Genomic DNA, 15,224 nt, shown 5'->3' with positions numbered 1-15,224 from the left:
TAAGAGAGCCTCGCGTGCGAGTCGGGCATCAATTCTTCCCCCGTTTCCGACATTTCACGATTATTACCAAGAGTAATTGAAACCGATGTTTTTACGACTCCTTCGTCTTAAAATGAGTTTCCTTTTCCCTCCTCTCGTTAAACCTCGGTGGGAACGATTCAATGTCATCTTGCCGATGGAGGTTCAAGTGAAACCGACTTGACTCCACTGTTAGATCGCAACGATTTCGTAAACTTCAATGAACGGAAGCTCTTATTGCGGACCGCTGTACTCCGGGCATGGATTCGTTCACTCTTACGTAATTGGACCAATTGAAGCGCAAGTAACGAGAAGATTGGAGTAACCGATAGCGTGATAAGGAAACCTCTGGCTAGAGGCGAGTCCCTTTCGCGCACGGAATGACTCGCGGTTATTGTCTCCTAAATTGAATTTTCCTTTTCAAGGAAAGTCGATTATGGAACAACGCGGCTCTATGAACAAAGTCAGGAAAGATATTTCCCTGACTTATCAGCCCTTGGGGCCCGATTTGACGGATCTGCTAACAGAGTATCCCTGTAATCATCGATCGCTCATCGGTTCGCTGCTAGAAAATACGTAAATCACGGCGAGATAAGATATCGATTGAACGACTCGTTTTTAATTTTAAAATCATTTCAGATTATTGGGGGCAGATATTTGCAATGCTGTCAAGATACGGCATTTATCAATATATGCCGTAATTGTTGCCGTCAAGATACGACAATACGGACGGCATTCCTTGATGATGAGTACTTGGGGATGACAGAAATTTATAATCAAGTTTCGTTAGATTTTGCCTGACGAAACAAATCGACTATTTTGTTTTCCCCCAATTCTCGACACGTAAGATTGTCGCTTTTTTGCGTCGATACCGCCATATCACCTGATAAACTCGATCTGACAAGATAATCATAACGTGGGTTGGTAAATACACGATTGTACATGACAGTCATGCAACTCTTGATATTGCGTAAAGAGGTACACTTAGTTGTGTCATCTACGCACGGAGCGATTACGCGATTCGATTTGAATATAGGCGAATTCGGAATTAGAATTGGGCCTCATTTTCCATCTGTTTTTTTTTTCCGGGGATTTCGGCGCGTGGAGCAAACACTATGGCGTACAGCTGTGGAATAATTAAGAAAGTCGGTATTTTGCGAAGGTTCCGCGTTCGTTTACCGGTGGTGGAGGTTATCAAGACGTTATCGGGTCCCTTGCGTTGCGTTTAAGGTGAAGGGGAAAGACGTCGAGGAACTTGATCAACGTTGGTAAAGAGGATTTTCCTAAATACCTACGTTGTCGATGTTCGTTTTTATATTGACAGCTGTTTCGAATTATATTGGGGTTTGTACTAAATGGCATAGTCCATCGTACAATAATTATAAAGAAATCGTTTAAATGCGAATTTCGCACGAAAGTCGTACAATTGTTCTGACCCTTTCGTTTCTCATAGTCTTCAAAAATTGGACATCGATCGAAATATGAGAGGTCGACGCCATTTTGGATCTGGTCAGAGCTAAGTTAAGAAATCTTTGTTTTTTCCGAAAATCCAAATTTTCAAACCGTCAGGACAATTCCTAGATGCTTGTAAGTCATGTGTCAAAATTTCAGTCATTTCGATCCAATACCCTTAAGAAAAAGTGTTTTATTCGAATCGACTGGTTTGAGGGGAGTTTGACTTCACCTTAAGGAACCGTAATACTGGGGACCCTGGTGCCCCCTTAATTATGTGCAATTAATATGGCAAATCGTCCTCGAAGCCGCTCGCATGGAAGCTCCTCGTGCGGAGACGCGAATGACGGTGCAGCCGCGAATGCGCCGCGCTAGTATATCATTAAATGACCCGGCACAAATGCCGCTTATTTATCAGCGACGAGCCAACAAAGGCAGTCGCAATTCTCCCGGACGAGTATAAAGCACGCGAGGAGACGAACGCGCGGGAGATTCGCCGGTGTTCGCGCGCACTTCGCCTCATCCAGTCTGTGAAAGAAGACCGCGAGACATTTTCGGGGAGGCGCGTCTTCTTATCGCGAGCGCCCCGATAGAGCGTCGGTACACCGGGACGGCAGACAACCGACTGCAGTGACTCGCGCTAGAAACGTCATCCGAGTGAGTTCGAACTCCTAAAAAATGAATCTACGATACTTTATCAAAAACCTTGAGTGGTACCAAAGAAGAATGAATTCAAAGAATTTCACTCAAATCAAATAAATTGAATTCTGGTGATTCCGAAAACCACGTCGCATTCACTGCATCGAGTCGGATGAATATTCCTCGAATTAACCGAATATTCCTTCGGGATGATTCAAAGAAATATCTCACTGGTTCAATGCATATTTCTTTGGGCCGATCGACTTATGCAATCAGTATACCGTACCTGATATCATTTTAATCGTTATCAGAATTGGAGCGTACTTTTTATAACGGGGTAGCCGAGTGCACCGAGAACGAAAATTTCATTTAACCAAAGAAATATTTATTTTAATAGTACCTAAGAATATGTTAATTCAAATAATAATTCAGAATTGTGAGAATTGATTTCAGCCAAATAATTATTCCTTGATTTGACAATATATTCCATTGGTACCGTTCGAAGAAATATTTCTTTGGTTCATTGGATTTTTTTTTTCTCGGTGGACCGAGCAGGACGCGTCGCCGCGTCGTTCGCAGCGTCGTCGGAAAAGAGGAGTCGAAAGAAAAGGAAGAGGAGATATAGGCCGTGTATGATTCTCGTTCGACCTCGGATTATCAAAAGTTGTTTCTCTGCTTCCAGCAGATAGGAAGTTATCGGCATCGAGCTTGTACTCGAGGAAACCTACGCACGCGACGCGGCGCTCCGGCGTCGCCGTAATTCTTGGCGGTATCGCGACTCGCGTTGCACGTCGAATGCAACTTCCGGGGTTGCTCCGGGCGATCCGCCCGAGTGTACCGCTTTCGCATTACTCCGGGATTAATGGCGGGCCGATAACAAAATGTTTACACAGACGGCACGCAACTAGGCGGCCTCTGTCGCGCGGAATCGAACGAGCCGACGCGGCCTCGCGGGAGCCATCTTGTCGGCGCCGCGGCGCCGCTCTCGATACGACGCCCTCTTCATTTCCGGTCCGCTTGCCCCCGACGCAAAGGAAAAGCGGAATCGTTTTAATTTCGCGGACACGAGTCCCTTCCCCACGACGACGTCGCCTTTGACGCGACTAATTCACCGCGAAGGGCGATACGATTGACGAGAGATCGCTCGACTCGTTTTCCACGGGGTTTTCCATGGGTTTCCCAATGGTTTCCTGCATGACGTTTCCGCTCGAGAGGGAATCGCAGAGATGAATCGCGACGAGGATGAGGAAGGAAGAATCCCCTGGAGGGACCATCGAGGACCCTCCGCTTCTCGGCTTCCTCGCATTTCCCAACCCGTGAGATAAAAAAAAAATTTATCGCACCAAAAGACTATTCCTTTGAATAAAGAAATATGTCGTTAATTCCAAGAATAGTTATTTCATTTAAATGAGCTCACAATAAATCGTCAGGATTCCAGGGAAACGTTGCGTACAATTTATTCGAGGTGGATTCGAAGAATTGTTTCTTTGGTTCGACGAAAAATTTTTTTATTCTCAGTGCAGCGGATCGTTTGAGGAGTCTTATCGGAGGAGGAGAAAAAAAGGATATCTCCTGGAATAATTCATATTCGACTTTCATTTTCGAGGCTCCCTTTTCGGAAATCTCATCCCTGGTTTCCCTTGGTCGACGGTGGGAAAAATTTGGACAACGGGGGGTCTCGTTAATGTTGCGGAATTGGTACGCGAATTCCTGTCACAAATTGTCGGTTAACGGAGATTTAGCATGCGTGGTCGGCCGCCTGACAGTGTCAGGTGTTATGAATAATAATGCCGCGCAATCTCCGAAACGAACGCATAATCACGGGCGATCAATCCGTTCATTAGGGAGGACGGCCCTGCCGAAAGAATCGCAGCGTGCTTCCATTTTTACGGCATGTCATTAAAAGCCACGAGGATGTTAAGTATTAATCGGCGCCGGGTGTGGCGGTGAAAACAAAACGTTGAAAGATTATTCATGAGTGGGGGGGCTCGAAACTTTGCCCATTTAATATGCTCCGGGGGGATTCATATTTTTGCTAAACGCGCGGGGGTAAGTATTAAAAGCGACCGGTAACCGGGTGCATTAATAATAAAAATATGGTGAAAAATTATTCACGAGACGTTTGAGACCGTTGCAATTTAATACGACCCCGGAGACTCGTATCCGGAGCGTGTACCTAAGGAAATGAATTATTTCGTAGACGAGGCCCCCCGAGTACGGCGAGCTAAATTTCCTTTGTCGAAATTCAATTTTAACTCCCGCCAACTTTCCTCCCGATTTTTCCCTTTCTCTTCTTTTCGTCCTAATACGGGACCATCCGCGGACGGTGATACGAGAAAGGGGGGTCGATGGTGGGCAAAATTTCGGTCGTTTATCACGCCCCAAGGTGTTATCACCGAGGTCCGAACTCCTCACGAGCGCCGAGATGTTTTTGCCTCTTCTTGATATCAGGGTGATCCTGGGGGAATTTTCTCGGGACCGCAATTGCCACGGAAACGGTAACTAGCTTGTCCCAGGTCGTTCCGAAACTGTCCCAAGGCAGTTCGAGACAGTTCCGGAACGTCCCGATTCGGTTCGGGAACATCCAAAGTTAGTTTCGGGTCGTTTAACCGAAGTCCCGGATCGTTCGAAGGCAGTCCCGGCTTGTCCCAAGAGAATCGCGGGATATCATCCACTTCGGTTCATCTCGGACCCCGAGTAATCCCGAAACAATGAAGACTCCTGTCCCGAACTTTGTTCGAAAATTCCCGCCCCGAAATACAGCCCCCTTAAAAACGACCCCAGATTTCTCTGTCTCGACGAAGATCTCTAAGCTTCGCAAAAATTGGCCAAAAAGGAAAATTCAAAAAGGAAAAATTCCACGAAAATCGTAATAATCGCGGCATTTTAATGGAAGGTTATTTGATTTTATTCCCCTCTCCTGTTTAATTTAATTCCTTGAAATGTGTGAATTTTTTAACAACTCTCGTCGACCTCGGCTTTCGGATCCAGAATTTAATCAACGTTTCCGCTTCCGCAGAAATGGCAAACCCAGCTTTGGACTGCATAACCGCGGACTTCCTGGAGAAGATCCTGCGGAAGTCCGAGAAGGACGACACGATCCGGGTGTCGAAGATCTCGACGAAGCCGGCCACGAACAAAGGCGACAATTACACGAGCGACATGTACCGCGTGGTGGCGGAGCTTTCGCACGTGCGGAACGGCCGCAAAGTCAACGAGAAGTCAGTCATCGTGAAGATAGCGCCGCAAGACGGCGTTCGCATATCTCTGGTAATATTTCAATATTCCGCGTAATTGGGGAAGAAAAAAAATGGGAAAAATCGTGGAAAGTTCGTCCTCGAGATTCGCGCAATCCGCGTCTCGACGCAGCCGAGCCTGCACTTAGATTAGGAAAGTCATTACATTCAAAGGGAATGGCTTCCCAATTTATCGGATTCCATTTGGACCTACGAGGGATTATTCCGTAATCCTCCGCGTGACTTTACGTCGGAACTTCCTGGATTAAGTTCCCCGCCATTACTGATAAATAAAGCCGGGAATAATATATTAACATCGCGTCGGATTTGCGCGTTCTTTTTCGGCGGGCGAGCAATCGACGTCCCACGCGGTGGTCTTTCTTTTTTATTTCTTTTTTTATTTCTCAGGATTTTAATCCGAGCCTCGTAGAAGAGCGGATAGCTGTCGGGGGGGAATTAAAAGCGTCGTCGTCGGTCATCGGCTCATTATTTCCCTCGGCATCCGTATTAGAAACGAGCAGTTATTCCGAGCTTTACAATCAAGCGGCACTTCGCAGATGGGTACTTATTTGGATAGAATTGTGCATCTCTGTATAGCAACTGATTGGAACAGGGGTTGCATACCGATATCGATTGTCGCGGTTACGAGTGCTCTTAGGTCGTTGCCTTTACGGGGATTTGCTGGAAAAGCGGAATTATCTGAATTTATGGGAGAGAATGATTTTCCATAAAATTCCCCTATGGATTTCCTGGCTACAGGTGGCTTTGCGGTTTCTTCTTAGCCCTTCAATATGCGTTTTAACCCTCAAATCATTTAGGTCAAGGACTCAAAGATTTTCGACACGGAAATTACGATGATGCTGGAACCGCTGACCAGGATGAACGAGCTCCTGGGACCTCCTCATCGGTTGAGCGCCCGATGTCTGTATTACCAACTTCAGGACCCAGTCCTCCTGGTCCTGGAGGACCTCGCACCTCTAGGATTCCGAATGGTCGATCGACAAGCCGGCCTCGACTGGGATCACTGCGTGCTCGCCCTGAAGAACCTGGCCAACTTCCACGCGAGCTCCGTCGCCCTTTGCGAGAGGGTGAGTTTCCTCGCTTTCCCTCTTCCCCAAGAAACGGGCTCCGATTAATCCCCCTTGGCCCCTTCTGCCCCCAGGAGCCGAAATGGAAGACGACATTCGTCAATGGTATATTTCGCAAGAACGCGGTCCCCCAGCTTGCGGCATTCTTCTCCAGGGGGACGAAAGCCCTCGGCGAAGAGGTCGCCAATTGGCCGGAATTGGGGCCAAGGTACGTTCAAAAAGAAAAAAAAAAAGGAAAGCCCGGAGAGATCCTCGATTTGGCAAAGACTGGTATTGATTGTGGATTTTCGTTTCTTCCTCCAGGTACTCGGAGAAGATCCTGAAACTAGCGGATGTAGCTTATGAAAGAGGCGTCAAGGCGGCGGAGTGTCGGGAGGGCGAGTTCAACGTTATCACTCACGGTGACTTTTGGGTTAACAACATGCTCTTCCGCCACGACGACAAAGGTCGGCCCATCGACCACATTTTCGTAAGTGATGGGCATTAATTTGAAGGATATCTCGACGGGGGAGGCGTGTAACCACTCTCGATCCTTTCGCCAGTTCGAGTGCCTCTCTTTAGGCTACTCGTTTCCTCGTCATCCTCTCGTGCATGCTCCATTCCCCGGGTGGAGCATCGCTGCATTAATTCTCCCCGGGGGATTTAATTTAAAAGTCAAAGCAAAAACCTCCACCACCGGCGGAGGCCGGTTATTAACAAAGTCTTGTTCGACAGAGCGTATTTTTGCCAGGCCGCTTTCAGGAAGCGGGCCCAAAAACCCGAGACGCGTTTTCGAAAATTGTTTCCCTGCCTCCGAAGGTTGAAAGAAACATCTCCCACGTCGCTTTCGAAGCGAGAAAGAAAATTCGACGGTCCCCCTTAATTTCATTAATTAAAGTACAGCCGTGGGGAGGGAGGGGAGGGCGTTTCAAGACGTCCGAGTTCCAGAGTTTCCGGCGAGTCGTAAATTACCCGTGAATTTCGGCGAACAAAATTTCGGCCCCATTTGGCTGCAAACTGCCGTGAGACGCGTTATTTATCGGCCGTCCTTTTTGCTCCTCCCATTTCCTTTTTCCGTTTTTTTCCTCCCCCCGTCTTTTTTTTTTCTTCTTCTCACCAAGCGCCGGCAATCCATCCATTCTCGCCGGACGACCGAAACGTTTGCATCGGTGTCGAAAAACGGTCTCGATCTTCCAGGTCGACTTCCAAATGTGCGCCTACACTACTCCTGTGGTGGATCTTCAGTACTTCCTGTACACGGGGCCCACGCAGGAACTGTTTGAGGAGAAGGCGAAGCTTTTGGAAGAGTACCACAAGATGCTTTGCTCGACCATGGCGCGGCTGGGCTGTAAAACTGCACCTCCTACTTTCGAGACCCTGAAGAAGACGATGGAGGACCGCGAGGATTACGGGATGATCGCCGTTTTCACGGTGCTTCCGATACTCCTCGTCGACAAGGACAAGGCCCAGAGCCTCGACGAGCTGATGAACAACAAGGAGGAGTACAACAATTCCGGCTACAAGTGCTCGATCTATCGAAAAGTCATGACGAAGCTGCTGCCCTACTACGAGGCGAAAGGGATGCTGGATTGATAAATGTCATTTCTCCCGTTTAGAGAATCTAGGAAACGACCGGTCTCGGTTTTTACAGTCCTGCCCTGAGAAACAGACGTCACTAAACCGAAGAAATATTTCCTCAACGTAAAGAATAATTATCTGACCGAAGTAAATTGGAATTAATCGGATGCAACTTGTCTTCGGAATTGTGAGAATGGATTTGAGTTTGCTTAAAAGTCATTGAATTAATGAGAGATTTCTTTGGTTCGATGTGTGTTCTTTCTTTCTCAGGGTGGTTTTGGAAGACCAGGAACAAGGCTGGAAGGTGGGGCGAGGTTTTAGACCTCGAGGTCAGGTTAGGTTTGGTTGAAGACGTTCGATCTAGTCGGATCGACGGAGTATTAATGAATTTTATCTGCCAAGAATGACCGAGATAGTCGCTAGTCGAATGTCCTGCCGCTGGTACGGCAGGTTAATAAAATCGCCGGAAGGAACTGACGTCTCCACGCGTCGAGAGTAAACTAGGGAGACGGTAATATATGATCAAATGTTTGCGATAAATAGACAATGTTAGGAAAACAATTTGGAGTTTGCGTTTCCGGAGGGAACGAGCCGGGCGGTTCGGCGGTTCTTCAAACGTCATGGTTGTATGGTGAGATATATCGTCGAGAGCAGGAACCGAGCTCGTCCCCCTTTTTATTTCCGTATCATGAAACGATCGAAACAATTGAAACGATCGAAACGCCAAAGAGGGGCGAAAGCCATGAAAGGTGGGGAAAACACCAGCCGCGGATTCCGCATCGCGGCGGCCCGGGGCGATTATAATTTTTTCCTCGACGAAACCCGCCGGACTGATTAACCGGGATGAATTTCACCGGCGTGTTAATAATGCGTCATAAATCCAGCTCGTTCCGCGACGAGTAATTATTTTCGAGAAGGAGCTTTACCCGGTCGGCGAGGGGTCCGGCTCCCTTAAGGCTCATACTCCAAGAGACGCCCCGGGAATGTGGGCTTTACGGAAAGTGGATTTACCGCACGCACCGGTTAAGGGGTTTCGTTTGTCTAACCCGTCGGCAAAACCCTGGGTTGCCGGATTAAATTACCCGAAATTGAATTAGAGCATTTGCATGCGTAATTCCGCGAAAAGAACTCGAAGGTTTCGAGTCCTTCGGGAGGAAAAGGTGCACGGGATCCCGAGATGTCTCTCGCGGCCCCGCAGGAGGAATCCTCCCTCCTATCGGACGATTTGCCAGAATTTCCCCGGTATTATTCGTTTCCAAGTGACGGGGGTGCCGAGGGTGATATCGCCCGGGAACGGACACGTAAGCCGACGATAAGCTCTATCATTCCCGGGCGCCGACTTTGGGAATGACGATTACCCTCCGCAACGAGTGGGGATTGTTTGCACTAGGGGTGGCAAGAAGTTTGCCGAGCATGGTTCTTCAAATGCTTGCAACAAACTTTGTTCCTCGTGCGGGGGCGCGTGGAAGCTCTTGGCTTGGAATCCTCATAAGGGGATTTACCAAGTCGAGCGGCAACCGAATTTGGCAGGGAGCCGGGGCGCCCGAATTTCGAGACGTCAGTAGGAATAAGAGTCTCGTTAGCATAGCACGGGGCTTACTTTACAGGTGTTCCCGGCGAAGATCCCACCAGGAGATCTCTGACGGCGGGAAGCAACTTTGGCTGCCATCGCGCTCCATTTTTCCCTTTTCCTTTTTTTTTTTCGAGTCGATGGGTATCCATCGAGTTACGATTCCCCAAGGGTTCGGCATAGTTTCGCCGGCCATTCCAGATTCTAGAGATCCTCCAGAATGGAGTTAATTTCCGAAGGGACCAGTGGCGGCACATCGATCGCGGCCAGTCTTGGCACATCTCGTTGCAATCCTGCACACGGCCCGTGTTTTGTGAATATTTGCCCAATATTACCTCCGTCCTTTTGATCAATATTTGTCTCTTATGTCAGGTCGGGTCGAGGCGACTAGAGGGCCAGGGATTGCAAATAGGCTCGGTCAATAGGTGGGGATTCCTCCACCCTCGACATTTCCTTACACTCAAGCGCTCGAAAGTCTCTCCTCGGACAATTATGGTCGTCGAACAAAATCAGCGCACTGAGAGAAGAAAATTAATTACCCGAAACGAATATACATAACGTGGCCTGAATCGTATATGACTCCAAGAAACAATTATTTCGCCAAGGTGAAAAATCGATGTTGCTGGATTAAACGATCCTTTTTCACTCGGACATTTTTTTTGGACGCGTATGATCGCAGAATTTTATTGTCGCATATTTCTTTAAATTAACCAATTGTTTTTTTTTCTTAGTATTTAAATGTCGAAGAAGTCCCTCCCGTTTAGCGTGGTGGTTTATCAGGGAGCGATGGGTGCCGGCAACCTTATCACGGGTATCACGTAACCGGGTTCATGGGGTACTAATTACCGTCGACCACTGACAAGTGCGGGCAAAACCGAGAGGGTGCGAGCACGTAGGTCCGCTCCTATCTCGGGATTTCCTGGGTGGATGCAAAACCGCGGAATTATGGAGCCACCCATCTTCGCGGAAGGGTTACTATTTTTCCCCTAGGAGGGAACCTCGGTTGCCCGCCTAGGGAGCCTGTTAGCTACCGAATTTACCCCTTTCGCGGTTTCTCGATCCGCCCGAGAAAACGAAGCCCTCTCGCTTCCTTCCCGCTCCACAAAGCCGAGACCGAGTCCTCGTCGCCGAAGTCTCCATTGTCGTTCGCCGCCATTGTCGGTCTAAACAAAACCTTCAATTAAAACGAGGGAAGCGATAACGCGCCGGGAAAATGGACGATATAACGAAGGGAATCGGCAGCCCCATTCTTCGGATTAACGAGCCCGAAATTCGGCCGGTTAAAGTCGCAATCTTAAGGGGATGTGAAAGCGGCACCCGAAAGCTCAATCGTTCACAAAACTTTTCTACGAGGTGGGTGTCTCAAATCGTTTCATACTTTAATCCGTGAATATGGAGACCCTAAGGTAGGTCCTGAAACTCGCGAAACTTCATTTTTTATAAACTATTTTTGTTATATATCTTTTATACCCTTCCTGGCGGTTCTCGGTTAAAAAATAAAAAACCGTGAAAGTAGCAAGCGGAAGGTAGAGAAATAATTCCTAAATCACGACGAGGAATTAATTTCAAGGGAAGTGGAATACCTTCCGACTTTAAGGTGGTCGTCGTCGAAAATGGCGCCGTTAAACGCGACGGAAGCGGCAACGATTCCGGATCGCGCGGGCTTTATGCCAGGGCGTGACAGCGCGGCAATGATCCATCAAAGAGCCGCGAAATGAAACGCGCGATTAGCCTCTGGAAACCGAATTAATATCGGGGAAAACCCAACCGCGCGATCCGGCTTCAATTAGAGCGGCGCGCGATGTGTTTGCACCGCGGGTCGGTGCACCTATTCCTTCGAGCCCGCGTGCGGAGAGTTTGCTTTTACGCGGCGGAGTGCCGGCGCGGAATCGCGGCCTCGAATTAGTCTCCCCGCGTTAATCGCGAGAGGTAAATCGCGAGCCCCCGGTCGATTGACATCGTGGCAAAGTCGGTGCCAAGAAGAAAGCGGAATGGTCGCGGCTCGCTTTGAGGTTAGGTCGCCTTTTTACGGATTCGGGCGCGGTAAACCGAGACGAGTCGCCCGGCTCGCTGTTAATTAGCCAACGGCTTCATGAAACAGTTAATAATAATTCCCCGAGGTCTCGGAAGGCGCCCTCGAACTTTCCGCCACTCTTTTGCAATTCCAACGGTTTCCGGCTCTGCACTTGACGTCCCTTCGCGGTCTTAACGGCGACCCTCGGAAGAGCGCGCCTCCGCCTTCGCCCTCGAGACGCACGACGCGTCGCCATAAAGCACGGCGATGACGACAGGGAGTTTTATATTCCGCCGGAGGAAACAAGAGCGCGGCATAATTTGCCAGGTTGCCCGTTTCTTATAACACCCGACGCGATACGAGGCGTCCTCGTAGAAATAAATCCCTCTCCACGGGTCTCGCTCTCCCTGCGCGCGTCGTCGATTCCAATATGGCGGCCGTCGACCTCGGCCCCCCAGTTCGGTCCTTCCGACCCGTAAAATCTCGCCAGGGGAGGACAAAATGCCCCGAGTCCCTCCCTTCCTCATCCCGTAATAACCTCCGCGAATCCATTTCGCGGGGAAACGTCCCGGAGGCGGCGAATCTCGTTGTAAAAACGCGAGGTGCCGTCTCCGGGGGCCTTTAATGGCGGCGCTCGGGGCCGTCTTAACGCGCCATCTATCGGCGTCGCGCGAACCTCCGGGGCGTAAAACTCGACGTGCCGCCCAAGAGACGGCCGTCTTCGGAACGCAATCCGCGTCCATACAAAGGACTTCATTTAGCGTCGTATCGAGAGTTTCCGCGCGGCACCTCGCGGCGTCCTTCGCCCCGGCAAAGACGGGCCCCGGGGAGGAAGGGAGGGGAAGAGCCGGATCCGCGGAGATGAAAGCGTTTAGCACGAAGGCCCCTCCTTGGCGCACCCCGGGCTCGGCGGAAAGCATCGAGAGTATGATTAAAGAATGGCTGCACTCGTGCTCGCGCGTGCACTCGCGACAAAATCGCCTGTCGCTTTTGTTTCCGCCAAACGACGGGGGCGCCCCTTCCACCATATCTCATTTTTTTACTTTTACTCGGATAGGTCCAAACCCTCGAATTACCGAATAGCCCGATTTTAATCCCGCGAAGTGACGGTCCCTCTCGTCGCTTAAGCTGCCTCCCTTTGTCGGTACCCGAAATCCTCTCGGGCGACATCCGGCGAGTGTACTTGGCGCGGCGCGCCGCGCGCCAAGTACACGCCCGAACGATCTCGAGGACGTAGAGAACGGGGATGGCGTCTCGCTTCGTCGTTTTTGCATGCTCTATCAAAAGGGGGGAGCCTGATAAACAGGCGCGCAATCATCCCTCCGCGGCCGGGTCTCCTTCGGGGCGCCGCCGAGAACAATGGCGGCTCCGCGTACAAGGGAGTCATTAAAATCCCCCGAATTACTGTCGCGCATCGCGCCAAATCGCTCCTGCCGGGGGATCATTTTAATTCCACAAAGTGCGGAGCCCTGGGATTCTCGCGGCTCCGCGAGCACGAGGAATTGGGAATTTGCGAGGACACGGGATTTCCGGCTCCCGAAACCGCGAGGAGTGCACTCGGTCCGGCGAGCGTCGCGGAAACGCGGAAAGTGCGGAAAGGACGGAGATCTTTCTCTCTCGAGGGCGATCGCTCGACTCGGCGGGAAATGGTCGCGGGGGAGACGCGCCGTCTATTTACGCGAGGCATCGCGAATGGCGCCCCTTGGAACGCGGGTTTTTCCCGCCTCCTCCCTTTTATTTCCTCGGCCCTCCACCGGAACGCGGCATTATGCGATTACGCGCGGCCCTCCGCCGGCCGCGCGCGTCCTCGTGGCTCTCTCCGCTCGCCGCGCGGAATTGCCGCGGTGCCGACCCCGGCCGATTCAGCCCTTCCGCTTTTGTCTCGGCGGGGCGGAACGCGCCCGCCCCGATACACCGAGTCGAGCGGGTGTCTCGCGTGTGTCTCCTTTTCAAAAGGGGGACAGGTTTGATAAACACCCACGGCCGCACAATCGTCCCGCAGCGTTCGCAAACTACCGCGCCGACGACGTCCGGAACTTTCTTCGGACGGCGTTGACAAGAACAATGGCGACTTCCGCCGGCCCCCGCCCCGCGTCCCGCGTCTGCGCGAGCTCGACACTCCACCGGCCCAGAATCCGTCCTCATGTTTTTTCAACCCTCCGACGCGTCTCACCTCGGACACTGTTCCTCCGTTTTCCAGGTTTAAGGCGGGACGAAAGTGGCAACTCGATCCTTTGCGACACATTTCTCCAAACCACGCGTACCGAGCCCTTTCAAACTTTGCCACATGAATATAGAGACACCAAGGAAGGTCGCGACAATCATGAGATTTCATTATAAAACATTCTTTCGTGTCCGTAAATAAATTTTTTTCTTTTTTAAGTGAAAATCCAGGCAATTTTGTAGATGTCATTCGTCCTGCCTCGAGTCGTATGCCGAATCAACCAGAGAGAATTTGCCACGCTTCGATTGCTCGTCCACATTTGTATGCTCGTTCTTGCCCCGTATGCGGTCGCGTTTAGATGTGTTAGCGCCTTAAAGAAAAAAAAAAAAAAACGATCCGGTACCCTCAGGTCGGAGGAAAGATTCACGACCCTTTGACGCCACTTTCGCGCCGCCTTAACGAGGTCCTCGGGGATGCCGCATTGCGTGGGTAATTGGAGGCTTTGGAGAATAACGACGAATGCGGCGATAAATCGAGGTAAAGGGAGGATTTTCCGAGGTCAATCTCGACGCGTCGTTCGGCCGCGGCGTCGTGGCACCCCCGCTGGCGTCGGAATTGGGAGAGAAACTCGAGGCGTCGCGGGGCTTCTCGGGATATTCGATTCGGGGCACGCGGGATCGGTGAATAGGAGCCTCTTCCGCCTTTTCCGGGTACCCGGCGATAGCCGTGCACGGCGTCGGAGTGGCCGGTCGATGCGGCGTCGCCGTCGCCCCTCGTCCGTCCGAACTCCACCCGGCTTCGCCGGATCCGTCAAACGACCTCGCGAGCCGAACCGCAAAGTCGCTCCTCGTTTCCCTCTGATATTCTTTCCTCTGGAGGAGGACTTTGTCTCGATCCCGTCGCGAATGCGGCGAGTATTGCGCGTTTTTCTCGCAGCCCCTCTCCCGCCCTTTATGCGCCTTTGTCTCCCTATCGGTCCCGTCGAACTCGGGGAGTTCTCATCTGCGCGATTTTCATGCTCCTAAAAACCCTCGCGGAAGGAAAGGAACGCCGACCCGGGTTGACCGAGGCAAAGGCGGGGAGAAACAGAGAGAACTTGATTACCGCGAGGGGAGACGCGGAATCGCTGCGGTCCCGGCAAAGAGCGCAACGCGGTCGCGGCTGGTATCGACTATTGGTCGCTCGTTACGACCACTCCTTGATTTCAGCGAAATACGGAGGGCAGGACGATTTATCAGGGTTTATCGGGGTTTATCGAGGTTTATCAAGGTTTATCGGCCTCGTGACGACTCCGGTGCAAAAGACGGATCGGCCGAGCAAATATCCCTGGCATTTCGTTTGAGTTAAACCGCGGTTCGCATTTTTTTCTTTCCCTCTCATTTTTCCCGAGGCTCTTCCCTTCCGCTAGAGTCTCGCGCCAAATACATAGACTCCCATGAGCACGTCCTCGCGATGTCGCATTTACACGCGACGCCCGTGTCGCGGT

General features: G+C 50.8%; 2 protein-coding genes across 3 annotated transcripts in view; one reads left to right on the top strand and one right to left on the bottom strand.

Moving 5' to 3' along the window:
* Positions 1 to 15,224, bottom strand: part of LOC105698806 (lachesin) — a 44,304-nt gene that overhangs the window by 10,501 nt on the left and 18,579 nt on the right. The window lies entirely within an intron of this gene.
* On the top strand, positions 55 to 9,083 carry LOC105698804. Of its 2 annotated transcripts, none has more exons than XM_012423376.2 (6): positions 55 to 72; positions 5,129 to 5,379; positions 6,164 to 6,433; positions 6,508 to 6,641; positions 6,737 to 6,902; positions 7,610 to 9,083. In XM_012423376.2, the coding sequence occupies exons 2-6, from the start codon at positions 5,131 to 5,133 to the stop codon at positions 8,003 to 8,005; spliced, it is 1,215 nt and encodes a 404-aa protein (XP_012278799.1). In that variant the 5' UTR covers positions 55 to 72; positions 5,129 to 5,130; the 3' UTR covers positions 8,006 to 9,083. The 2 variants fall into 2 exon arrangements, with proteins under 2 accessions (XP_012278799.1, XP_012278798.1); XM_012423375.2 differs by lacking the exon at positions 55 to 72 and adding an exon at positions 1,906 to 2,127.

The sequence above is a fragment of the Orussus abietinus genome, unplaced genomic scaffold, assembly GCF_000612105.2.
Source record: "Orussus abietinus isolate OABI.00-Male unplaced genomic scaffold, Oabi_2.0 scaffold12, whole genome shotgun sequence".
NCBI lineage: Eukaryota > Metazoa > Arthropoda > Insecta > Hymenoptera > Orussidae > Orussus > Orussus abietinus.
The sequence above is the reverse complement of the archived record's forward strand: the minus strand, read 5'-3'. Positions and strand labels throughout refer to the sequence as shown.

What these genes read in the sequence shown, in the direction of transcription:
- LOC105698804 (XM_012423376.2), top strand. Translation starts at nt 5,131, where the DNA reads ATGGCAAACCCAGCTTTGGACTGCATAACCGCGGACTTCCTGGAGAAG. An exon ending in ACGGCGTTCGCATATCTCTG is followed by an intron (nt 5,380 to 6,163) that starts GTAATATTTCAA and finishes CAAATCATTTAG; the next exon opens with GTCAAGGACTCAAAGATTTT. An exon ending in CCGTCGCCCTTTGCGAGAGG is followed by an intron (nt 6,434 to 6,507) that starts GTGAGTTTCCTC and finishes TTCTGCCCCCAG; the next exon opens with GAGCCGAAATGGAAGACGAC.